At 56.0% G+C, this 24,818-nt stretch overlaps 1 protein-coding gene across 1 annotated transcript in view; it reads right to left on the bottom strand.

Annotated features, from left to right (window-relative positions):
- KCNQ4 (potassium voltage-gated channel subfamily Q member 4) overlaps window positions 1-24,818 on the bottom strand; it is a 79,046-nt gene that overhangs the window by 4,527 nt on the left and 49,701 nt on the right. Inside the window, exons 4-11 of the mRNA XM_077837728.1 lie at window positions 23,171-23,346; window positions 22,191-22,316; window positions 21,966-22,103; window positions 21,131-21,226; window positions 19,097-19,185; window positions 15,012-15,167; window positions 2,635-2,918; window positions 2,006-2,108 (exon numbers count right to left, since the gene is read on the bottom strand). Of these exons, the coding sequence (XP_077693854.1) occupies window positions 2,006-2,108; window positions 2,635-2,918; window positions 15,012-15,167; window positions 19,097-19,185; window positions 21,131-21,226; window positions 21,966-22,103; window positions 22,191-22,316; window positions 23,171-23,346 (1,168 nt within the window). The remainder of the gene's footprint in view (window positions 1-2,005; window positions 2,109-2,634; window positions 2,919-15,011; window positions 15,168-19,096; window positions 19,186-21,130; window positions 21,227-21,965; window positions 22,104-22,190; window positions 22,317-23,170; window positions 23,347-24,818) is intronic.

The raw sequence follows: 24,818 nt of genomic DNA, 5'->3' as shown, positions 1-24,818 counted from the left end.
TGAAACCTGCTCTGGGAAGGAAGCAGAGGAGAAGAGAATAACCCAGCCTCTAACTGGCTCCCTGAACCCTGGCTCGTCAGTCACAGGCTCCTTGTCAAACGACTAGCTGCAATGCTGCTAATGCAGCGGAGGGAGAGATGCTGGCGGAAAGGGCTCATTAGCAGGGCCGTGATGGAGAATTTCATAACTCCGCAGACGGAAGGATGGGGTGGGGGAGCATCTCTTGTGCAAACAGGCATCGTGAGCTAGCACAAGCCACTTGGGAACCACGGGCTTGCGCTCTTCCAGCTTGTGTTAAGTGGCTTCAATTAGCTGGCGATGTTAGACATGCATACGCTGCAGGATCAAAGGCCGGCGCTGCAGGAAGGCATGCATACGCTGCTGGACTGGCCAGGGCTAGGACATGTCACAGCATGGAGGAGAGCCTGCTGTTAAATCAGGAAAAGGGAAAAGGCCAGGGTAAGATTTCTCCAAAGCTGCCCCCCGTTCAGTGCCAGCAAACTGCATGCACAAGAACTGTCAGCCGGCAGGTAAGTGTCCCGTCTGTGGGTGCAAAGAACTATTGCAATGGTCAGGTCACAGCAGCTGGTCTTGAAAAATGCAGAGAGAATTGCACCCGCAACTGTTCGCATCCATGATAGAACCCAGGAGTCCTGACTCCCAGCCTCCTCCCCGCTCTATCCCTAGACCTCACTCTCCTTCCAGAGTTGGCAATAGAATCCAGGTGCCCAGCCCTCTGTTCTGATCATTAAGGATGTGTTCTGAGCTCACAGCATCTACTTCACTCCTGTTAATGCCCCACGTCACCTCCCCGTTAGAGAGCCAATGTGTTGTATGGGGGGGGTATTTCCACATATCTTCCCCCACCCTTTCTCCCAGTCTCCCCCACCACGCTACAACAGCATTGCTACAGCCTCGGTGCCCCAACCCAGCCAGAAGAGGTGGCTAGAGATCGCAAGGTCCCTGTTCCAGTGGCATGGCCATTAACAATGGCTCTATTCAGGGCGGCTTCTTCAGATGGGTGGGGAGCGGCCAGGGAGGCCTGGCTTGTGTCTGCAGTACGGCACGTGCATGTGGGTTTTAAGACCGGAAAAAGAATTAACCCAGGCACATAAAAGCAGGAAAGCTTCTGCAACCAAACCAGCGTCTCCACCCACCCTGCTCCCCGTCCGCCTGCTCCTTTCGATCCTGGGTGCTGCATAGCTCAGCTCCCCGGGCTCAGGTGGCTACGCTGAAGCCAGAACATGCCTGCTTAGCAGAGCCAGTCATTTGTGTCAGGGACCCTTATCGGGGAACAAACCTGTTGGCAAATCAATGAAACAGAAAGAGGGGGCGAGACTGGCCAGCCCTCGGCATGCACGGCTCTGGCACGCAGGTGCAGGGAGTTCCAAGGATGGCAAGAGCCCACCTAGACAAGAACCTCAGCCTGCCCCTCCCCGCCAGACCCTGGACCCTCTGAGGCTTGGAAGGAGCAACAGTCAGGCTGGCACGGAGACAAGGGGAAATGCCATTTGCTGTTGGCACACACTGGATACGTGAAAAAGAACGCCACCCTGGCTCAAAATTCCCAGCATCTGGCTCAAAAGGGGCCGGGGCTGGAGCGCGAAGAGCTGGATGCTGCTGAGGGCTGGTGCATGAACTGTGGAACGGGCCACTCTATCGTTTGAGGGTTTCAGGGCAAATTGTTAGCACGGCCTCAGAGGCTGGGCACAGAGCTCGCCTGCTCTCCTCCCGTCACCCTCCCCACTCGCTGGCTACCCTGACCAGCCCGAGACCTATGGAGGTTAACAGCCAGACAGGCACGAGTTCTCCTGCCACGGCAGCCAAAACCCTAATGAAGAATCTCCAAGAGCCCACCCAGGGGCAGCTGCCTGGGAGAGGCCCCAACCCAAACCTCCCGCAGGATGGAGGTGGCCAACGATTGCCAGGCCTGCTCCCTGCCACGGGCTGAGAACTGGTACCGGTGGGCGGGTGGGCGCAGGGATGGCTGGCGAGCTGGACTCACCTGACAGCCCGAATGAGCGTTTTCACAGCTGGCATGATGTCCTCGAAGGTCAAGTCACACTGGTAGCCCTTCTCCTCGGTGCTCTCCTCCACCAGGCCGTCAACTGAGGACAGAAAACAGGGACTTCCCATAAAGGGCTGGGGATGCTTCCCCCTTCCCAATTCAGGTGTGTTTCACGGGGTGCAAATCTCCCTTAGAGCAATCCTCACCCCAGTCCTCTCTCCGCCCATGCACGGGTCTGGGTTCAAGGTCTCCTTTGGTTCACCATGAATAACACGGGTTCTACATGGTTCAGCCGCGGGTCCTGTGGCATTTACCACCAGGCTCCTCTCTAGCGCCTCCCAACCGATGACCTTCCAGCATGTCAGCGTCTTCACAGGCTCCCCATCCCCCTCTTGGGTAGGCCCATCCCCAAGCCACAGAGGAGGAAACTGAGGCATAGAGTGGCAGGTGACTTTCCTTGCACAGCGAGTCAGTGGCCAAGAAGCCTGGCGTCCTGGCTGCCACTCCTGCGCTCTAGCTACACAACTGCCCATGGAGGGCAGTGGGGGGTCCATTCTGAAGGGCAACTCACATTCGAAAGACTTGGGTGCAAAACAGAAATGGGGGGCGGGGGAAATGGGACTTACCCTCCACTGGTGGCCGAGGTTTGAGCCTCAGCGATGCCCGGAACCTGGTGCGGTCATTGAAGCTCCAGCTCTTCTGCACCTTGGTGGGGCTGGAGGCCTCCTGCACGTTCTCAGTGCTGGGGGAGCGGCGCATGGGCGGGGCCAGGTGCTGCTTTCCCCGGCTGCCCTGCCTCTGCGAGTTGTTCAGGCGGATGCGGTCCTTGATGCCCATTTTGTTGCTGCGGAGTGGCGGGGAGGAAGGACAGCCGGCATTAGCCTGGGGAGGGGGAGCTGCCGCCGGGCACCTGGAGGGGCACATGCAGCTTCTTCCTACTGGATCGGGCCAGACCCCGAGCTCTTTGCTCTGGCCCTCTCCAGTAAAGCCACGTGGAGTTTGCCCAAGGGAAGAGCTCAGGCTTTGCCCTAGTGTTGGGGGCTCGTGAATGGGGCTCGCCTGAAGCTGGCCCCGGCCACAACGGCACCACGAGCGCCTTGCACAAGTGAGAATCCCTGGATCCAAAGAGCTTGGAGTTAGGCAGGGAAGTCAGATCCTTGTTGCAAACTTTGCAGCTAGGGTGCAGACTCCAGTGGCTGGTGCAATGTGTGTGTGTGTGTGCGTGATTCAGGAAAACACTTCAGCAAGCGCTTAAGTCCTGTTGACTTTAATGGGCTAAAAGCCCCGTCCTTCAGTGCTGCTCTGGGTAAGGGCCCTTTGTGAATGCAGATGGTTTATGGTGCGAAAAGCCCAGCGCCTGTATGCGCGGAACGGAAGGAATGATTGCCCCGATTATCTAACAGGGGACGGGCGTCTGGGTATTTTAGTTGAAACATTTTTCTGGTAGCAAAGAGAGCACCAGTGGGGAGGGGACACAGGATGGGGAGGAGGGTGGAGAGACACAGACAGAGCACATGGGAGCTGGAAGAGAAACCACCTGGTATGAAATGAAGATGAAGATAGACTGGAGACAGCAGGGAGGGGAGGAGACAGACAAACCCCTGCTTCTGGCAGGGCTTTCGGCACAAGGCTTCGCTGAGATAGCGAGCCGAGCCCCGAGGGCACTGCCCCTACGAGTCAGGGAAGATCCTTGTGTCTTGGATGTACCGAGGTGTCGCGTGTCACTGCAAAGCAGCCTGGGGAAGCAGTGGCATTGAGCTAACTCCAAGCTATCAGTAGTGACACCAGCCCCGCCGATGCCCTGAAGCACGTCCAATGGGGAAAGTCACCTTCACCACTGCCTCACTCAATCAGGGCCTTGCAGCCTACAATACCCAGCTGATTCGCTTGTCTCCACCTTCCCACCTCTCACCCTGGACTAAGAAGCCGGGTCAGGATCTCAGCAGAGGACTAGACAAACCAACACGATGTGCTGATGGCTAAACTCTGCCCAGCCTGCCGAGGGGGAAAGAGACCCTTTGGCAATTCATTATTTGGGTGGGCCAGGCCCTAATTTCCCTCCATTGGAATATCTTCCAAATTCTCACCCCTTTTGTGGTTGTTTTTTAAATCTGCCCCTCTGCGGAAGGTATGTATTAAAAACAGACCTCATTTATGTAGGACCTACACCAAAACAATGTTCTGTGCTCACCCCTTGTGGCTGGAGAGCCGCAGCAGTTAGCTCACCCACACAATCCCGATGGCCATGGACAAATGAGAAAATACAGCAAAAGAGACTTATGTTTGCTGCGACGGAGATGGAAAATTAATAAGGGTCAAAACGAGGGTTAGAAAAGAGACACAAATCAATAAGGAAACACATTCCAGAGAGGGTGTTGGCAGACAATGGAGGGCGAAGACAAGTAGTCTGATTCTTGTCTCTGACACAGGGGTAGATCAGCTGCTGAAGTCAGCCAAGTTCCCCTCAGCGCACACAAGAGGAGAATCAGGGCCTGGTTTTACTATTCATCATCATTTGTACTGCAGTAGCCCTTAAGAGGCCAGGGCCCAACATTGCCAGGCACTGCCTACACCTAATGGCGGCCTTTTTGCAGGATTCCCTTTATAATTCATGATGTGGACGATGTCTGGAATTGTCCTTGCTGTGGTGGGTTTCCAGACTGCAGTGACATCCTCATAAAATCCAGTGGGGCCCAAAGGGTGGATGGGGTAGTAAAGACAAGTACGGAGGGGAAGTCAGCCCGGCCTCAATTCAGCAAGGTTTGGAGCGAGAGGAAAGCAGAGGGGGAGAGCCCATGAAGGCCAAGTGAGCAGAATCTCAGAAAGGCTCATGTCTAGGGTTTGCTTGTAAGACAAAACCCTCATCGGAATCGGGGAGGGGGAAGAAGGTGGAGGTGCTAAGGGACAACGGGAGTTTGCAACACAGCAGGACTCTAAGCCCCAGACCCAACCTTAGTACTTACTGCACAGGCTGAAAACAAAGGGAAGGATGAGAATGGCGACAGCCACACGTGACGTGGAACGGGACAGGTGTGCCAGGCCACTGGAAACATGGTGAGGACGTGTTTGGACGTGCAGGTTTGGGGGAATGGGCCTGGCACAGCCACAGAGGGCTCAAATCAAACAAATCTTCCCATGAGCAGCATCATGTTCTGACTCCAAGCAGCTGGCTCCCCGGCGCACAGAACATCCATCACAGGGAGCAGTCGCCGGCCTGGATCCCAAGCCCATCTGGACCTCAGTGGGCTTGGGATACGGCTCACAATGCAGAGCTTCCACTGAAGCTTGCATCCCTCTCCCACAAGCCGGTAGAGAAAGCTGTGTGGACGAGCGAGGGATACCCCGCAGGCCTCATCTGCAGCTTCTGGAAGCCTGGCGGGCTCTAGAACGTTTGGGAGTTTGTCAGGTCCAGAACCTAGAACCTTTTAGAACTTTGAGAGGCTCCGGTTTTGCTCCGGGATCAGGGAGTGGAGAGAGAGGTGGCGACACAAAGTTCTAGAAGTTCCCGCTGGGTCGTAAACCTCCAAAAGCCCCGCCCAGTTCCAGAACATCTCTTGAATCCCTTTCCCCACCCACCCAAACCTGTCCGAGTTCTACCAGCACGTCGCGGGCAGATCCCCCGCATGCCAGCAAGCACGACCGCCACATACCATGCAAAAACGGAGGCAGAGCCCTACAGCCCATGATCAATACTGAACAGGAGGGGCGGGGCCTGGTGGTTTGTCATCAGCGATCGGTTCGGTCTCTCGATCGGCCCTTTCGCTGTGGAGAGAACAACATGACCATTTCCGCTTCGGTCTCTTTGGAATGGAAAGGCAGGGGGAGGGACACTAAGTTTGAGCCAGAGACGGGAGACAACCCGCAAACATCCCCCAATCCCCGGAACGCTTTAGAGCGTGGCCCATTGCAGGATTCAACCGCTCACAGAAAAACATTTTCAGGTTTTCATCCAGATCGGGAGGGGGCGAGAGGGGGGGGTCCTGATCATTCTTGGGGAAAATAGATCACTTTGCACACACACACACACACAAAGTTTGCGACATTCACCACCACAGTGCCCTCCCCTAGCACTTTTCATCCGGGGATCTCAAAGCACTCTACTATTAATTTAATCTCATCTCTCCCCCTGGAGGTAGGGAAGATTTATTACAGATGGAGAAACCGAGGCACAGAGCCATTAAACAGTCTGGTCAAGGCTACAGAACAAATCAGGGCTGGGAATAGAACCCAGGTGTCCTGACCCGCTCTTTACTCCACTAACCTTCTGATAGGAGGGACAGTTGAGCCTTGGTGGTTGGAGCATCTGCATTCCAGCAAATGGGAATTAAGATAGAATATCAAGGTTGGGTCTCCAAACCCTCTGCCCAAAGGCCTCGGGACTTCAGTTCTCCCCCACTCCTCAAGACCGGCTTGATCCCAGACAGGAGTCTGGATCAAACACGAGACAGAGCGCCCTTGGCCCAGCCCAGCCCAGCCCAGCGGAGATTAATCACCCCTGTTCAGATTCATCATGGATTTTGGCCAGGGCTCCCTCTCTCATCAGTGCACGATGGGCAATTCACTAGCCTTCCAAATGGCAGCATCTGGTCCCGGGGCGTGGGGTTCCCACTAGCAATGGCATGACCTCTGTCTGAGGCCAGACAACCCACGAACAGGACACCCCCCCTCCGTGGCCAGGAGTGGGCATAGGGCCTGCCAGGCAAAGTCGTAGCACATACACAGCTCAGTAGCCACTCAGCTAGCACGGAATAAGCCCGGCCAAAGAGATGCTGGTGGCCCAGGGCTTGGCACTCTCTCCCCACAGCTTCTCCATAGCCGGTATCCTCGGACGCGAGCTGACTCGCCCTACGTTACACAGCAAGCCAGTGCCAGGCCAGTGAGGTGGCTGAACCACACGGCCATCCTTGCTCCCAGGAGAAGCCAGCTCAGGGGGCTACTCTGTATACTTGTAGACTCTGATGCAGCCGGGGAAGCTGCCCCTCTTCGAGGGTTGCACTGTAGGTTGTTCTGCCGCACCCAGCAGTTCTGGCAGCTCCTCCTTCCCCTAAGCTACAAGCTGCATGCAACTCTACCCACCAACCCCCGTTCTTCCACCAAATGAGGGAAGGGGGCTGGGTTTTATCCTAACTGGATAGGACAGTGCACACTCTTCTGCCCCATTGCCTGGGAACTGGCTCCCAGCCGGGTGGGGAAGGGCAGAAACTGGGGTTAATACGGCCGCTCTGGGGACCCTAAAACCTCACGAGCAGAGCTGGCTCCAAAGCAGAATTTCCACCCATTCTGAGATTTGGAAATGTGGTTTCATCTCAAAGCGGGTCGAGAAGCAAAATCTTGGAATTTTTCGCCCAAGGAAACGTTCCAAAATGTTTCATTTCCACCTAGTGAAAACGTTTCGCGGCCACTTCGTTGTTCTGACTTTTCTATCCTATCATGAATTATTAACATAAACCTGCATACGTCTAAATGAAAGGGCTGGAGACTTTCCTGCTGAAAGGGCAACGGAATCAATAACGTTCCCACAAAATGGTTTAGTTCGGCTGACGCAGCACTTGCAAGTGGAAACTGATTCCACTGGAAAATTTCCCACTGGCTGCGCTTCTGAGTGTCCATTTGCTAATCCACGATGGGGTGTTACGTGAGATGGGAGGCAGAAGTAGAATTCAAGGGGCTGTAGTAGAGGGGCAGATTGCAGAGAGCGGGGGCTCATGGTTCTCATTTCCTCCCCAAGCAGTTGAACGAAGCAATCTAGAATAGCTAAGAGTCATTCCAAAAATGGTTTGTATTCATACACCCACAGAACTGCCGCAGGGTAGATTTTCAGCACAGCATTTCATGGGGTTATAGGCAGAGATGGAGAACACACTCAGACAGATTTGGAATTTGCAGAACTTCCTCCATCGGGTTTTGATCTTTTGCAGAACAAAACCCCAGTGTGGTTGGGGTGCGGATCCAGGTTTTATCCAGACTCCCAAGGTGTATTATGGGGGTTGGATAAACACTTGCACAGTGCTTCCAACACATTCAGCTAATCCACTGTCATGATGCCAGTCAGCAGCATCCCCATTTTACAGATGGAGAAACTGAGGCACAAAGCAGTGAAGTGACTAGTCCAAGGCCACAGAAGGGGCCAGCATTAGAGCCTACCCTGTACTCTGATCACTAGATCACAAGCTTCTTCCAATGCTGCAAGTTTTGATCCATCTCTACTGATACACCTAATTCCCCCATACAGCTGCACTGGAGATGCACCAGTCTACGTACAGGAGAGCAGGCATATCTCCATTACCGCAGCCCTCGTTGCAAGGCACAGAGGGACCATCATGCACATCCCCAGCAATCTGCTGCATTCCACATGGGCTCTGCCCCCAAAGCAAAAAGAGGCCCCCAAACAAGTCATGGGAAGCGTATCCAAGCACGCGATACCTCTGTTTCCAGCTGGCGGGAATCCGAAAGAAATTCCGTTTACTACTAAAGATCTGGCTAGAGGGTCAAGAATAAAAGATACAGAAGAAAAGAAAGAGAAAGTTAGTGAGACAAAGGGGTGCAGTCCAGGGGGCAGCCTCGGAACCCGGCTCTGCTGAGGCCTGGAGCAGTGGCACTGGGCGAGGACATCGCCACCTCCTGGCTGGGAAAAGGAGAGCAGCGTCCAGCGAGAAGCATCCCCCCGGCAGCAAAGCCACCAATGCAAAGGTGAGACTGGACCCTGCGAGTCCTGTTCCTTGCGGGCTCATGTGGATACGAAGAGCGTTGGGAGGGTGCTCTGTCGACGAGAGAGGGCTGTGTACATGGGAGGAGATCGTTAACAGAGAAGGTGCTAGCAGGTGGCCCTCAGGAATACATGGCATAATCTGGTCCTACAAAGCCCAGGCGAACAGATTCTCCCTTGCAGCTCTCTCCTCTGAGCTCTTCAACGTGGTGTCAGCGGTGGGCTCTGAGCCCTCGAGGGCCCTGCCCATACCCTTGTCAAGGTTTGATGCATCTCCCCTAAAGAGCCCCATTTATCGAAACAAAAAGCCATTGGACAATTTGACTGGCGGGCAGAGCCCTGGGCCACAGTTAAACACCCTCCAAGGAGAGAGGGCCAAACAGCGGGCACCAGCTAGGGCACGCCTCTCCTCACCCCCACGTGAGGCCCCGCAGAGACCTCTGGCCTTCCGAGGCAGGCGTGACAAACCACCTGAACTGCAGCCAAGCGACCCAAGATGCTGTGACCCCGGGGTGTTTGGGGCAGGAGTGACCCCACCAGTGATTGCTCCGAGGAGAGACAAATGGTTTTCCCTTCTGACCTTACCCTGCAGGGGGCGTCATGGCAGTTCCCTAGATTTTATTTTAAGCTAAGATCTTACTGATGGCGTTGACCGACCAGGGCCCCCTAAGGTGCACTGGGTAGGTCCCGTGGTACAGTTTGGAATCGGCTAAACCGCACTCGTTGTGTGTAAGAGGCAAAGAGCACAAAGCACTGTAGTTTGTGTAGGTCCTACATAAACAACACCACATTTCCCCCTCAGGAAGGAGGGAGGGGGTGTGTCAAATTTCTTAGCAACGGAGCTCTCTGTAAAAACAGGTCGTTAGATGGATATTAAACAAAAACAAAACATTTTGAATCTGAGCAACTCCCCGCATGCCCCCCGACCTCCAGGCTACTGTAGCAATCTTAGGACAGATCAAAATTTTGATCACAAGCTACTTGGCAACATTTCTTTCAATACCACACAGGTCATTTTCCACTGGTCCCCCCAAATGGGTTCCCTGGCCCCGAGTACATTTCCTGGAGCAGCAGCTGAAGAAGGTCAAAACCTCTGGAGGGAACCTACCGCATGGTGACTCTTTGGGCGGGGGGTGAGAGGGGGAAGGGAAATACTGGCACTGTGGCTTTAAGAGGAAGGTTACCTGAGACGTAAACACCTGGGGGGCGGTGCGTCTTCCTCTTTCCAGCTTCTGGGAGTGAATGGGGATGCAAGAGAAATGGCAGGGAGGTGGAGAGGGGAAGGAGAGAAAAAGAAGATGATAATGTCATGAGAGGCGATGTTAGCATAGGGGCCAGGTGGGGGGGACACACAGATCCTTCCAACAGCATCTCACCTAGGCCCAGTCCGATCGGGGGGCCGTATGCTATGTTGGACTGGCCCATTGAGATTGCAATACCTGTAGATTTCCAGATACCCTCGAGCACGCCCCCAGCCCGAGGCCCCACCACTGGGAACGCTGGTGTTACAGTGATGGGGTTCTCTCATCTCAGCGCCCAGGGGGTGGGCAGCAATTGACTCAGTGCTCCCTTGCCCCCTTTGATTCGGCAGCCCAGAGTACCCAGGCTTGTGGGACCGCAGTGCCATGCTCAGTTCCTGTGCATTGCCTCCAGGGAAGCAGGCCAGGAGTGTGTGGGGGAGGGCTGGATGGCATCTTCTCTAGATGACAGGAGGACAAGGAGAGAGATTCATCCTGCATTTCGCCCTAGGGCCCAGGGAGCTGGCTCCGTGGGAACAGGAACGAACTCGCAGCGTCTCCAGAGACTTGCAAACGAACCTTCTGGGAGGTTTGACCAAAGTTCCATTTTTCAACGTTCAGTAATTGTTCATGTTCACCGTGCCTGGTGAAAAGGGAGGGAGCGTCACCATGTGCTGGAGAGGTTCTGACCTGGGTGTCTCCAGCCTGAACGGAAGCAGGGTGCAGTGATCATCCCAGCACTCAGCCCTTCGCATCCCAAGACCTCGATGCTCTTCACAGATGTTGGGGGTCAGTGTCATTCCCCCCGTTTTCCAGATGGGAAACTGAGGCTAAAGGCAATACAGGAGCAGAATTCCTATTGTCCAACCCCCAGCCGTGGGCTCTAACTACAACGGGCTGCCTCCTGGAAGCTTTCCTCGAAGGAAAAGCCAGTTCTTGTTAGGCTTCCGTCTCACTTTGCAGACCGCTCTGAATTACAGTCAGTTTGAACCACTGCTTTGAGGTTTGCCTGGGGCTATTTAGTTCTTTTTGTGTTCTTCCAAACACAGCATTACTCCGGAACCGCAGGTTTCCTGGATGCTACCTTCAGACACTGAATCTGCTGCAAGTGAGCACATGGGGCAGAAGGCAAAGCCAAGTCCTGGCATGCAGACTTCATCATGAGCCCCCACTGTCTCCTCTACTGCAGCTCCTAGTCACAAAGCCCCAGGGTCATTACTTCACCGCTAGGGCCTGATTCTGCATTCACCGCACACCCACATCAGGAATGCAGGATTGGGCCTATTCGGTGTCACCACAAGGCAATCTCTGTCTTTGCAGGACACTTACTAGATGGATCCTTCAGTGTTTTCCTCAATTTGGAGCTGGAGGGCCGGTTATCAGGTGGTTTCGCTCGGATCCCTGCTAGGCACAGTGGACCAGCCCTCTGCAGAAGCATGACATGACTAAAGAGTAGCTGAAGGCGAATCAGGGCCTTGTAATTATGGCTCACCAAAGAAACCGGAAACGAGTTAGCTGAGCCCATGAGCTCAGAAAGGTGAGAGGTCTGGGGGAGTTAAGTGGTTGGGATAGTCTCCTTCCCCCTCTATTCCTGGCATCATGCATCAGCTCTAATGAAAACTAGAGCAGTCCGGTGCTCCGAGAGCCGAGCCAGCTTCTCCTCATTTAACGGGTCCGTCCCTGCTCCTCGGAGTCCCACAAATCCTTCTGAGACATCATGACGCACCTGGGTCAGAAATGGAAGAGTGCTTCGCACCATCCAGGCGACACATCTGCCAAGGGGCCGAACCCAAGAACCAGCTGCGATTTCAGAGGCTGTTTGACACACACCTGGGTACTTCACAAGCATCGTAGACTGGCTGTGTACTGGCCAAAATAGTGCTCAGCTCCCAGAGGCCAGGGCCTCCTGCTCCATTCTCCCCCATCCAGCTGAGAGCAACTGCTGGCCGGTGTCTTCCATGTTGCATCTCCCTGAACCTCCCGTCGCCCAGAAGGTCCCAATACGAGCGCTCTGGGGGGTGGGTTTCTTCCAGCTTCTTAAGCCCTGGAGTGGAAGGAAAATCTTCCATTCACCAGCTTTTACGTTCATTTTCATCCTAGCCCAGGGCTCTGTAGTGCTGGTATTGACTAGAGACGACCGGTGACATGCCAGTGGCTCTTGGAGAGCCACCTAGCCAGGCCCCACAGCAAACGCGCAAGTCTCCATGGTTAGCCTGATTCCACTCCATGATGCTAATGGGAGTTAATAGACCTTCCAGCTCTCCGGATCTCCCCATCCCCGTCACGGTGGGGGCACCCCTTCTGTGGACTCCGGATTTATGCTCATCAAATGCTAGGGTGACCAGACAGCAAGTGTGAAAATTCGGGACAGGGGCTGGGGGATAATAGGAGCCTATATAAGAAAAGACACAAAAATCGGGACACCTGGTAACCCTATTAAATATGCCACTCCTAATGGTGCTTTCTAGAGAAAGGCACTTGCCCACTTCAACCAAAGGCTGCCACAGATGAAGGAAGGAGGCCTGGCAAAGAACATCCCCCTGCACAGGTCAGCTGGAGTCGGGGAAGAAAACTAGGAGAGGAATTAGGACCCGGCAGGAGCAAAGCCCAGGGCAAGTCACGGGAGTGTGTATTACCCTGTGGGGCCACTAGAGAACAGCAGGGGAATCACATGCTTGGGATCCATGCAACCCTAACCCTCATACCCTGAGTGGGGGGATGCAACACCCTCACAAGCGACCTGTTCCCCCAAGACCAAAGCTAGCTCAGGACACTAGAGAGAAGCGATTTCCTTGTTCTCAGGGAACAGCACCTCCAGTCACACAGGGAGGGGCTCCTCAGAGCACTCAGGCCCCCTCCCCCCCAATTTCAATGGGAGCAGAATTAGGCCAATGCCGAGTGCTTCTGAAAATCCCTGCTGGCCTGTCCTCCAGCCTGTGTCCATGGCCTACAAACTCGGTGCTCTGAACCCAGGAGGTCCCCTCCTCCTCTATCCTGCGGAGCCGCTGGTCATCACAGCTAGCTGCCTCTCACTCCGCAGTACCAGCTTTAGCTCCTTCCTGCTGCGATTACCGCAGCGCTTTGGGCTCTGCCTCCGACTTTGCGTGACTTCTAACCCAAGGGGAAGCCGTGTCGCCAGAGCGGGAGAGCCTCCTTCCTTCCTAGCACCCACTCCTGCTCACGAATTAACCTCCACAGAGCATCCCTGTGTATACACCGTTACATAGATAGTGTATTAAGAATAATACGTAAGCAACCAATTAATCGCACGCTGTCATGGAGACATCACAACCCATGGACACCCAGCACTTCCAATACCTCACACTAATAATACCTAGCACTTTGCATCAGATCTCAGAGCACTTCATAATCTTTTCATGTATTTATCCTCACTGCACCCCTGTGAGAGAGTCCTTCCCACTTAGCCCCATTTTCTAGATGGGAAACTGAGGCACAGACAGACTAAGTGACTTGCCCAAGATCACACAGGAAGCCTGAGACATAGCAGGGACTTGAACCAGGTCTCCCAAGCTTTTCTCTAGTGCCCTAACCTTTGCACCGTCCTTCCTCTCTGCTGGAAGTTTCAAATGCATGGTTCCATTCTGCAGCACACTGGAGCTGACCTGCCTTGGCATTTGTCACTAGGAGCCTCTTTGAAGAGAGGCTTTCTAAAGAGACATTTGGAAAGGAAACAAGCAAGAGGAGATACGTGAGAGGTAAAGAAAGTATAGAACAGCATAGTGCAAAGGGCAGTCTAATTTACCCTTTCCCATAATGCCAGGTCAAAGAGGCGCTCAGTGACACGGAAAGGCAATATGTTTTAAAAAAAAACAGATGCAAGGAAATTCTTTTTTTAAAACCAGCACTTGGTTAACCTGTGGAACTCACTGCTATAAGACAGCTTGAGGCAAATTCCTCAGTAAAATTCAGAGCAGAATTAGGCATTTCTATGAATCTGATCACTAGCTAGGATTAAAGTTTCATCCATTTCTCCTACTTCAGGGTTTTGCCATCTCAGGTGGTAGCTCAGGAAGAAATTGACCAGCGAGATATCGTCGCACAATTAGGGGCATGCTGCAAAATTAGATGCATGTTGGGGCATTTGCTTTTTCACCTGCAGCATCAGGTGTTGGCCATGGATAAGGGAGCAGAAGGGCCATCTGTCTGTTACACTGCGTTGACATATACAATTCCCGGAGTTAGCTAGAATGTATCACACATTTATTCAGGGTGTGCACCTATGCATATGCTCAGGTCGCCCATTTAAAACGTCCCGGGTGATGTTACTGCACACTAGGTAGGTTTGAACGTTATGAGCGAGTCTGATGATAGGACGCTGCACGGACTCTCAGCGTCCGTCTGCGTGGCAGTGGGAGGTGTGGCTGCAGCTGGAGCAGACAGACCTGCGCTGGTTTTAACTGCAAGATGCACGGACGTGGGCTTCTGCAGCACAAGGACTCAGGCTCCGTGGTGCACTTGTACAGCCCAGCCTGCCACATCAACATTACCATCTGTAGCTATGCTAGCATGGGTGTGTCTACTCGAGCTGCAATCCCAGTAGTGTAGACAGACCCTAAGAGCCATGGAGCATAGGGAATGCTAGTTATTTTGGGCGATTGGAATCCTAGCACCTCGGGCATTCTATTGGGATTCTGGATTCCCCCCTGGGTGCTGGAGAGCCCCTGGGAACACAGAAGACAGCCAGGTGGATTAGGGGTGATCTGTGCACGAGTGTGTGACCCCCTTGCGTGAGTTGTCTGTGGGGACTGAACCTGCGACCTTTGAATCTGAAAAGCACAAGTCTCTAGTGCCTGCACTAAATGACTAGGTCCGTCAGCTAGGATTCATTAGCAGACACATAAACCTCAATACATGGTCCAGCCACTACAGGGAGACCAGGAGCCAGCCAGGGGTACATCTGCCACCAACACGGACAAAAGCCAAACCGCGCTCAGGAGACAGGAGGAGACCAGCACTGGCAACAAACACGCGCACAGGGCCAACACTGGGGGGAAGAGACAAAGGACACACCAAGGAGCGGTAGCTGGGGGCACCCTACCTTTCCCCAGAGCAAAAAGCAGGGGCGATGGTTTTCTGGCCAGAGGTGAAGGAGTGATATGGTGGTGGGGCTCCATCAGGCAACCTTTTCACCTCTGAATTCCTAACTCCTCCGTTGCGGACTCGGTGCAAATGCTCAAACATAAGGACCAGCTCTCTGGGGGTGGGTTCAAATAAAAACACGGAGAAATTAAACCTTCCAAGGCAAAAAGAAATCAAAGCCACATGAATGAACAAAGCAGGGATCCAGGCAGGTGTAAACCAACCCCACCCCCAGACTTTAAAGACAGTTTCTTAGCAGCTTCCATCAGGCCTTTGCAGGGGTCGAACTGGGCCAGCTTGTGCTAGCTGGGGGTGGGTGGGTGGGAGGGGGCTGGTACATTCGTGTGTTCCACAATCTCAGCTTTCATTTTTTAAAAATAATTAAGCCTCTAGCCTTATGGTAGTGAAGATACCCTGCAAAATGTGACATGAAGGAATTATGTCTGCCTGAGCCTGCGGACAGCCCAAGACAATAGCTTTGAGAGAGCTTCCCCATTTAGCTCAATGAATTGGTTATTCTGAAGCCTAGTGATGGAAGTTTAAATGTCACCTTTGTTAGGTGTCTCACAAGAAAGAAGAGGAATGATCCAGTCATGAAGATTTTCACAATCTACAGTGAGTGGTGTCTCATGTTATCGTGAGTGGGCAGATCTGGGAAAGGACCCCCATGTTTTCAGGCAGTTTGATCGCTGGGATTGCTTACAATGAGTTTGGCTGCAGGCAGACACAGCTGGGTCTGTCCTGATTTTTCAGTGCTCTGCACAAACTCAGATGATGCAAGAGAGACCGTGACTCATGCTGCATGTCTGAGAAGACCCTTTGCACAGAGACGTAAATCGTGCAATGAAACAAACGGGCCTGATGCGCCTCTTGCTCCCCCTGGCTGTAAATCAGAAGCAGCTGCACTGCTGGAAAGCCAGTGTCGGGGAGCGGAGGGGCAGCCCCCCTGTTTCTAATACTCTCTCCTGCAACTGACCCGATGTAGAATTCTGGCCCTGCTTATGCCAGTGGTGGGGGGGCACATCATGTACCTTAGAGCACAGAGCTGAGCTTGCAAGGCACGATCTCATTTTAGCATGATACGGTTGATGCTATAGTCTCTAGCCTTGATCCAAACCCACTGACAAAGGTGGAATGACTCCCGTTGATTTCTAAAGGGCTTTGGGTCAGGCCCCCAGGTGTCTTAATGCCAGTCGCTGAATGAGTGGCAGACCTGGCAGCTTTTTGCATCTTCCTTCTGAATATTTCACATCTGTGTGCCGTCTCTCCCAGGTACTTGAGTGCCTCCCAATTTTCCAGATATTTATCCTCGCCACACCGCCGTGCTATGGTAGGGATGGGAAACTGAGGCACGGGGAGGCTAAGGAACATGCCAAAAGTCTGTGGCAGAGCAGGGACTTGAACTATCATGTCAGAGGGCCTTCCTCTCTCTCTCAAACTGTGAAATAGCATGAGAGCATAGGTGTAGTTTGACTTCTACATTTGGGGGGGAAGCTCCAGTCAGGCCAATGGGGCCTCATGTTGGGCGGAAAATTCTGAGCCTGCCTGAAGCTTGCAGTTCAGGGGGGCAACACCTCCCCCCTCCCCTTTAAACTACACCTATGTCTGAAAGATGCTGAACTTTGGGGAAGTTTGGATCCAACTCTGGGCTCTTCCTCTGATGTTTACTTTAAAAACAACCGGCACACTAAACAGTCTTCTGAATGGGACAGGCTCAAAAGTGACAGAGAAGCTAATGGGGATTCTAACTTATGGCAGTTCTTTGCAGTTTGATACCTCGGCTCAGTTTCTGCACCGTGGTGCTGCACAGAAGGACAGATCTTCTCTTGGGTGCTGCTGGGAATTGAGGGATTTGTGTTTCAGGCTGCTAAGAATTCTGTCTTTGTAAAATAAAACCACGGGTCATCGCACAGAAACAAAACCACCCACTGCAGAACAAAGCAGACAAAACCTAAATCCATGGTTAGCAGTGGAAGGGGGGGGGGGGTCAAGCTCTGGGGGTAGGCATGTTTCCTTCCCTGACTCAAACATGCCGGTGTAAAGTGGGGCAATTTTATTATTTGCCTAATATCAGTGCACTTGGCGCTGTACAATTTACAACACAGAGCCAGACCCTGCCCTGTACAGACCAGCAACACAGATACATTGTGGATGGACACAACTGGACAATCCAGAAGCAATGACAATCCAGGGTGTTGTCTCCCTACACAACGCTATTTCTTAGCGTCAGAGGCCTCGGGAATTCCCCTTCCAACAGTATATTCCTAGAGGATGCAGGGGGAAGGGCAAAGGAGGTGGGTCAATTTAACAGGGGAGGCAGCATCCGTGGATACCCAAAGGGCCTTTACCTCCTTCCTCCCTTACACAAACATTGTCTTTTCTACTCTGCCCCCCACTCCCCACAGGTGACCCATGGGGCTGGCCTGCAGCCAGTCAATCCCAGGTCTCAGAGCGCCGAGCAATCCTCCCGGCTCCAGCTAATTTCAACAGCAGCCACCAGCGGAATCCATCCACTTCGGTCCCATCACCAGCAGGGCTCCAGCTTAGCTGGGAAACGCTATGGGAGGGAGAGAGACAGAGCGGGCAGGGCTGGAATGGATGCAGAGGTCGTGGGTCTTCGAAGGGAGCGGCCCCTGAGCGTGATGGAGGATGATGGAGGAGGAGGTCAGGAAGTTTAGCAGCAGCTCCATTCCACCCCTGCGCCCCACAGAAGCTAGCTCTGCAGAAGACAGAGGATGATGGGGGAAGAGCAAAGCTGATTTCGCCCTTTATGAATGGGCTGGATAGAAAGTTCAGCTCCGCCTCCTCTCCCAACCCACCTTGATGAGAAGGGGCTCCGTTCTGGGGAAGCTATTAACTGCAAAACCTTTATTTGGCAACCCAAGCACCCCTATTCCTCCCCTCCCTCCCCCACCCATTTAAGTTAAGTTATTTCCACTGTCCAAAGGAATTCTGGTCCTCATGGCTGTGTATATAGATTTGATGGGCTAGGAGGCTGGGAAATGCCAGCATAGGAAGGGTTAAGAGAAATCTCAGCCTGACTGTGTGTTTCAGGTCTCGGACCATCGAGTCAACTTCGGGGCCTTGAGCCTGGTTCCGACTGCACCGACACCCAGGTTACCCCACTGACTTCAGCGGGACGGCTCTCGTTAGCCTCCCGTGCAACGGGGGAGAACAGACACTGGCTTGCAGCGTTTGACATCTCAGCTCCAGGGGTGCCTCGAAGTCTGGAATCATAGACCAGGGTCCAGTCCGTGCCTCACTTTCCCGCCCTCCTCCCCAGAAAGGATGCTAGGAATTCTACCGCTAGATGCCCACAGTACGTGCCTCGGGAGAGCATGCGGAGTCTTGCCTCATTAAACCGAGTGGGCTCTGGAATACATGCCTGATGGCACCAGCTCTGATAAACTGTTCTGTCTGGAAGGACATTTGGGCATCACGGTCACGTGACCAGTTGTCAAGGTGCAGAGATTCCAGCGGTTCCCTCACAGGGACGTCCCTAGAGAGACTGCATCTCCAGAGAGTGACCATGGTGCACTGGCTCTGGAGTTTTGATCTGTCATGACGCTGGAAGGGTTAACTCCATCAGCTAACCTGGGACTCGGCCCTCTCCCTCCGTCAACGCCCTTGGTGCCGGGGGGATAATTCTGTACCCTGCCTCGGTGCCCCCCGCCCCGTCCTTTTCCGGGGACAGCAATGGGAATCCAGCCTCCCCAGCAGCACAAGGCATCTCCACCACCTCTGCTGTGCCCGGCAGCCAGAGGGCTGGCTGGGAAGGCAGCGATGAGCAACACCAGGCTACATACCCAGTTCCTGGGGCAAAGCTGCTCACATCCAAACTGCTCCCAAACCCTGCTGGGTCGTCCAGGATGCAGGGCCGAATCCTGCTCTCGCTTGCCCTCAACAGACACCGAGGCGATTGACCTTCAGAGCCCTGCATACTCCTCTGCTCTCGGATGAGTTGACTGCTAGATGGCAGGGACCACCCTTTCCCCTCCCCACACAGCACTCAGTCTGTGGTCACCCGTGTGGGGCGGCACCTACCTGAAGGATGGGAGAATGCTGTCATAGTAACACCAGGTGGCGGTCAGGTAGGCTCGGCTCACGTCTGTCGAATACAGGCGCCAGGCTGCCTGCACCAGAGAGAGAGGGATGGTGCGGCAGACATGGCACAACTGGTCGTGTCCATGGAGGAGACGCCAGGAACTGGCAGTGCAGGGAGAGGTGCTGTTGGCAGGACCGAGGGGCACTGGGAGGGCGGTGCCAAGGGATGCTAAGGGGTCAGTGGGTGAGTGAACGGGGAACCCAGGACTGGAATAGTTGTGAATGCTGCAGGGTCAGGCCAGAGGTGGCTGGGCACAGCTGTGCACGTGGGAGCTTGCTGTGCCCTGCTCTATGACTCGGGGTCGAGGTCTGAGGCTGCAGGCAGGAGTTCTCATCCTGGCATCTCAAAGCAGCTTTGTCCTGAGGTGCGCTTGCCCCCACAGGCCCTCTGAGGGCATCAAAATTCACTTCCAGTTCCACCCCCGCCCTGGAACAGACCCCGGTGCGGGGATCCAATTCTGCCCGAGCAGCAAACAGCAGCCGCAGGCCGTGAGTCAGCACCTCTTGCTGCCACCTGGAGCCCATTGATCCACCCCCCCCACATTCCTGCGGGGGTGCATCGGGTGCATTAGCACCCCCTGTCCTTGGACGGTGCACATGCCTCTTCCCCAGCCAGACGCCCAGGCTGCGGGCTGGGGAACGGTCAAAAAGGCTCAGAGCTGATCGGAGGGGAGCACAGGAAAGAAGGGTGTGGGGGGGATCCCCCTGGTCATTAAAATACTAGGGTTGGGCAAATGCTGCTTACTCCCTGGTGCACCACGGGGCCAGCTAGGAAAGCAGTCAGCGGGAAGCTCTCCACTGCTTCGCTGGGGATAAGGTGGGGACAGCACGGGGCCTAGCCTCCCCCCCCAGCAGCTCCGCCCGCGCCAGACATGGTGACGTGAAACTGGCGTAGCTGGAGTGGAGAACCCGGCCTGCTGCTCTTCTCACCCACACCCCCACACCTTCCTGTTTCAAGCTTTTCTCCCCAGGCTAGCCTCTCGCTGAGGCTTCAGGTAACACTCCCAAGAAGCTGGTGCCATTAATTAAGGAGCGATCACAATGGGGAGCCTTATCGGAGACCTCGCAGCCTCCCATCTGCACCCACGGCACATCTGTGCCTGATGAATGCTGGACAGCAATGGCCAGAGTTATTGGGGTGGGGGGGTTGCCGCGTGTCCTGGCGATTGCTTTGTATTGCAGGGCGACGGGCAGGTGGGGCCCTTTGTCTCACCCCATGCCCAACTCCATTAATTAACGTCAGGCTTTTTCCTTCCCCGCCGCCAAGATGAAAGGAGGAGCAAGGCTGCATTCAGAGGGCCGGGGAGCTGTGAAAGCCGGGGCCAACTGACTGGCTGGCAGCTGCAGATAGACCAGGGGCACCGGGGGCTTCCTTTTGTGCGCCTGTTCTCTGAACTGGGGAGATAAGGAAGGATTCTGAAGTTTCACTTCTCTAGCAAGCTGATCTAGACAAGGGGACTGATTTGCCAGGGCCCCCCTCCGCAAGCTCGGGGGCTCGGCTACAGGCTACCTCACCAAGGTACATGTCAGATGTGCTGAAGCGTGCAAATCCGGACGGAGGGGCCCTGGCAGAGCTGTGCGCATGGAGAGCCCAAGGCTGGAAGAGCAGGGGGGCTGCAGATTAAGGTGTATCTGCAGAGCCGTACCTTCCGGAGCAGAAAGGGGGGGGGGGGGAAATGACGGGTATCTGCAGAGTGGGGAGGCACCAGGTTGGGATAGCAGGCAGTGCTGGGCTGAATGTTCAGATTGAGGGGCATTGGCACAATTGTGTTTATATGGGGGAGCCGAAATCTGCAATCGCAGAGGGGCCAGGCTGCATGTGCGGATCGAGGGGCATTGGCAGAGCTGTACGGGGGGAGCTGAGGGGCAACCTGCAGGCTGAGCTAGCGGGCCATCAGCAGAGCTGTGTAGTGACTCCAGACCAAGGTGGAGGGTGGGGTTTCCCCAGAGAGAGGCGCAGGTGTCCTGCGGTACCTGGATCAGGTTCGCTGCCGGCATCCGCCTCTTCTCAAAGTGTTTCTGGCGATGCTGCTCCTGGACTTTCAGGGCAAAGCCGGAGCCCAGAATGCCCTGCAGGAGAAAGGGGCCAGCATGCGTGAAATGGGATGGAGAACCTGCCTGGCCCCGTGCGGCAGCTGGACAAACTGCCCCGACACAGTCTGATCCCCACAGACCTGCGGGGTCCTAAGGAAGCATCCCTCTGTCATCCCAGCATGAACACAGACTGCTCAGAGTCTGTGGGAGGAGAAGGACTCCAAACTTGCCAACGCCCCTCATCTGGCTAGCAGGACAATCCACTCTTTGGGAGGGAGCAAAGAGGCCCCCCAAAACTAGGACTCTGTTGGGTCTGCCAGACCCTCTCTCCTCCCCCAGGGGCCTGGCAGCTCCAGAGATCAGCGAGGAGCCAGCAGTCCCTAGCTGGAGACATTGGGGCAGGGTGGGGTATTGGGTGCCACCATTCTGTCTGGCATTGCTCTTCTCTTGAGGGACGGGAGGAAGAGAGAGAAGGAGAGAAAGGAAGGAGAAGAGAAAAGAGAAAGGAAGAGAGAAAAGAAAAGAAGGAAAGTGAAAAGAAAATGAAGGCGGAGAATGACCAATGACATCTCTAGGGCAGGGTCTATTCTGGAGTCTCAGCCGCTGGGCAGGGTCCCTTTAAGGAGCACTGGAGGGTAGGGGGTACTTCCAGCTGTCTGCCCTCCCCAGGGCACCCCCGACTGCCAGCATGAGCAACTAGGGACCCAGAGGCCTGGCTCTCCCCCCACCCTCGGCAGCGCCAGGCGTTACCGGGATGCCGCGAGGGGCTACTCACAGCAGGCAGAGCGAAGAAGGAGATACCCAGGAGCGCAAAGCCGGCCGCCAGCACCCTGCCCAGCCACGTATTGGGGGTCTTGTCCCCGTAGCCGATGGTGGTGAGCGTGATCTGCGGGGGGAGAGAACACAGAGAGGCCTTGACAGAGCTCTCCTCGCCCCGCCCCCCACCCAGCCCGCGCCGCGCCCCCCCCCAGTGGGAGCAGGGCTCTGCAGCCGCACTTACTGTGCCCCACCACAGCGAGTCAGCATAGGTGGCGAACTCCGTGTTGGCGTCTTTCTCGGCCAGGTAGACGAGGAAGGAGGCGAAGATGAGCACCAGGAAGCCGATGTACCAGGCTGTGATCAGCTCCTGCCAAGGGCAGGTGGGGAGGGCAGGGGAGGAAAGCCAAGATGGGGTGGGGGTGAAGGCCCAAAACACGACACAGCACAATGCAACGTCCCCTCTGCAGAGCGCCCGGGACGCCGCCCCAGCCGGAGCTGAGCACTTGCTACCGGCAAAGGGGCAGAGAGGCGCCACCGGCAGGGAGCTGCTCACACGCAGCAGCAGCTGCAGAGGAGAAGGCTCTTGCGCACGCATTGAGAGGTCACCGGCACTAAGTGACTGGAGGGGAACGTTCCACGTGGTTGACTGGGGCGAGGCCATGGACGGCTGGGTCGGTTCCGAAAGGAACGGGGAGACATAGGAGGTTAACAGGGGAAGAGCGGAAGGACGGCTCAGTGGTGAGGGTGCCCTCCTAGGACTAGGGCGGACCGCTGGGTTCAAGTCCCTGCTCTACCATAGATGCCCCTGTGCAATCTTGGACAAGTCACGCTGTGCCTCAGTTTCCTCATCTGGACGATGGAGATCATAGCCCCACTGTGAGGTTAAATACATTCAAGCCTGCGAGGTGCTCAGATACTAGCGACGGGGGCCAATAGAAGGGGCCAGTCCCGACCTATTTGCACTGTACAGGGGAACGGGCAATGGCCACGACAAAGCACGGGGGAGGACTGGACTAGCCGGGGTGCTGCAGGTCAGGGTGATGGGGAGCCCTGGGCAGAGCAGGGGACTCTCGGCCAGGATTGAGCGGCAGGGGCAAAGCTGGAAGCACCAGTCCACACTGTGCCCGGCTCTGCCCTGTCTCTTTTACTACCGCCTGCCTCCCGTGGCGCCGATGCTGAAACCCAGCCCCACCCCCGGGCCAGCGCCCTCCTCCAGCTCACCTTGCTGTGGGCGTAGACCACTGAGCCCAGCAGCTTCCAGGTGCCCCCCCTGCGGTCCATGCGCACCATCCGCAGGATCTGGAGGAAGCGCATGCTGCGCAGTGCCGAGGTGGCGAAGATGTTCCCCTGTGTGCCGGCGGCGATAACGGCCAGCGAGGCGATGAACACGATGAAATCTGCGACCCAGAGCACAGGGAACGGGGGAGGGGTTAGCTGCCTAGCAGGGAACGGGGAGGGGGTAGCTGGCTAGCAGGGTGGCAGGGATGGGGAGGGGTTAGCTGGCTAGCAGGGTGGCAGGGATGGGGAGGGGTTAGCTGGCTAGCAGGGTGGCGGGAATGGGGAGGGGGTAGCTGGCTAGCAGGGTGGCGGGAACGGGGAGGGGGTAGCTGGCTAGCAGGGTGGCAGGGAACGGGGAGAGGTTAGCTGGCTAGCAGGGTGGCGGGAACGGGCAGGGGGTAGCTGGCTAGCAGGGTGGCGGGAACGGGGAGGGGTTAGCTGGCTAGCAGGGTGGCGGGAACGGGGAGGGGGTAGCTGGCTAGCAGGGTGGCAGGGAACGGGGAGGGGGTAGCTGGCTAGCAGGGTGGCAGGGAACGGGCAGGGGGTAGCTGGCTAGCAGGGTGGCAGGGACAGGGAGGGGTTAGCTGGCTAGCAGGGTGGCGGGAACGGGCAGGGGGTAGCTGGCTAGCAGGGTGGCAGGGAACGGGGAGGGGGTAGCTGGCTAGCAGGGTGGCGGGAACGGGGAGGGGTTAGCTGGCTAGCAGGGTGGCGGGAACGGGGAGGGGTTAGCTGGCTAGCAGGGTGGCGGGAACGGGGAGGGGGTAGCTGGCTAGCAGGGTGGCAGGGAACGGGCAGGGGGTAGCTGGCTAGCAGGGTGGCAGGGACAGGGAGGGGTTAGCTGGCTAGCAGGGTGGCAGGGAACGGGGAGGGGGTAGCTGGCTAGCAGGGTGGCGGGAACGGGGAGGGGGTAGCTGGCTAGCAGGGTGGCGGGAACGGGGAGGGGTTAGCTGGCTAGCAGGGTGGCGGGAACGGGGAGGGGGTAGCTGGCTAGCAGGGTGGCGGGAACGGGGAGGGGTTAGCTGGCTAGCAGGGTGGCGGGAACGGGGAGGGGGTAGCTGGCTAGCAGGGTGGCGGGAACGGGCAGGGGGTAGCTGGCTAGCAGGGTGGCAGGGAACGGGGAGGGGGTAGCTGGCTAGCAGGGTGGCGGGAACGGGGAGGGGTTAGCTGGCTAGCAGGGTGGCGGGAACGGGGGAGAGGTTAGCTGGCTAGCAGGGTGGCAGGAACGGGCAGGGGGTAGCTGGCTAGCAGGGTGACGGGAACGGGGAGGGGGTAGCTGGCTAGCAGGGTGGCAGGGACAGGGAGGGGGTAGCTGGCTAGCAGGGTGGCAGGGACAGGGAGGGGGTAGCTGGCTAGCAGAGTGGCGGGAACGGGGAGGGGGTAGCTGGCTAGCAGGGTGGCAGGGAACGGGGAGGGGGTAGCTGGCTAGCAGGGTGGCGGGAATGGGGAGGGGGTAGCTGGCTAGCAGGGTGGCAGGGACAGGGAGGGGGTAGCTGGCTAGCAGGGTGGCAGGGACAGGGAGGGGGTAGCTGGCTAGCAGGGAGGCGGGAACGGGGAGGGGGTAGCTGGCTAGCAGGGTGGCAGGGACAGGGAG

Source organism: Eretmochelys imbricata, chromosome 19 (assembly GCF_965152235.1).
Source record: "Eretmochelys imbricata isolate rEreImb1 chromosome 19, rEreImb1.hap1, whole genome shotgun sequence".
Lineage (NCBI taxonomy): Eukaryota > Metazoa > Chordata > Testudines > Cheloniidae > Eretmochelys > Eretmochelys imbricata.
The sequence above is the reverse complement of the archived record's forward strand: the minus strand, read 5'-3'. Positions and strand labels throughout refer to the sequence as shown.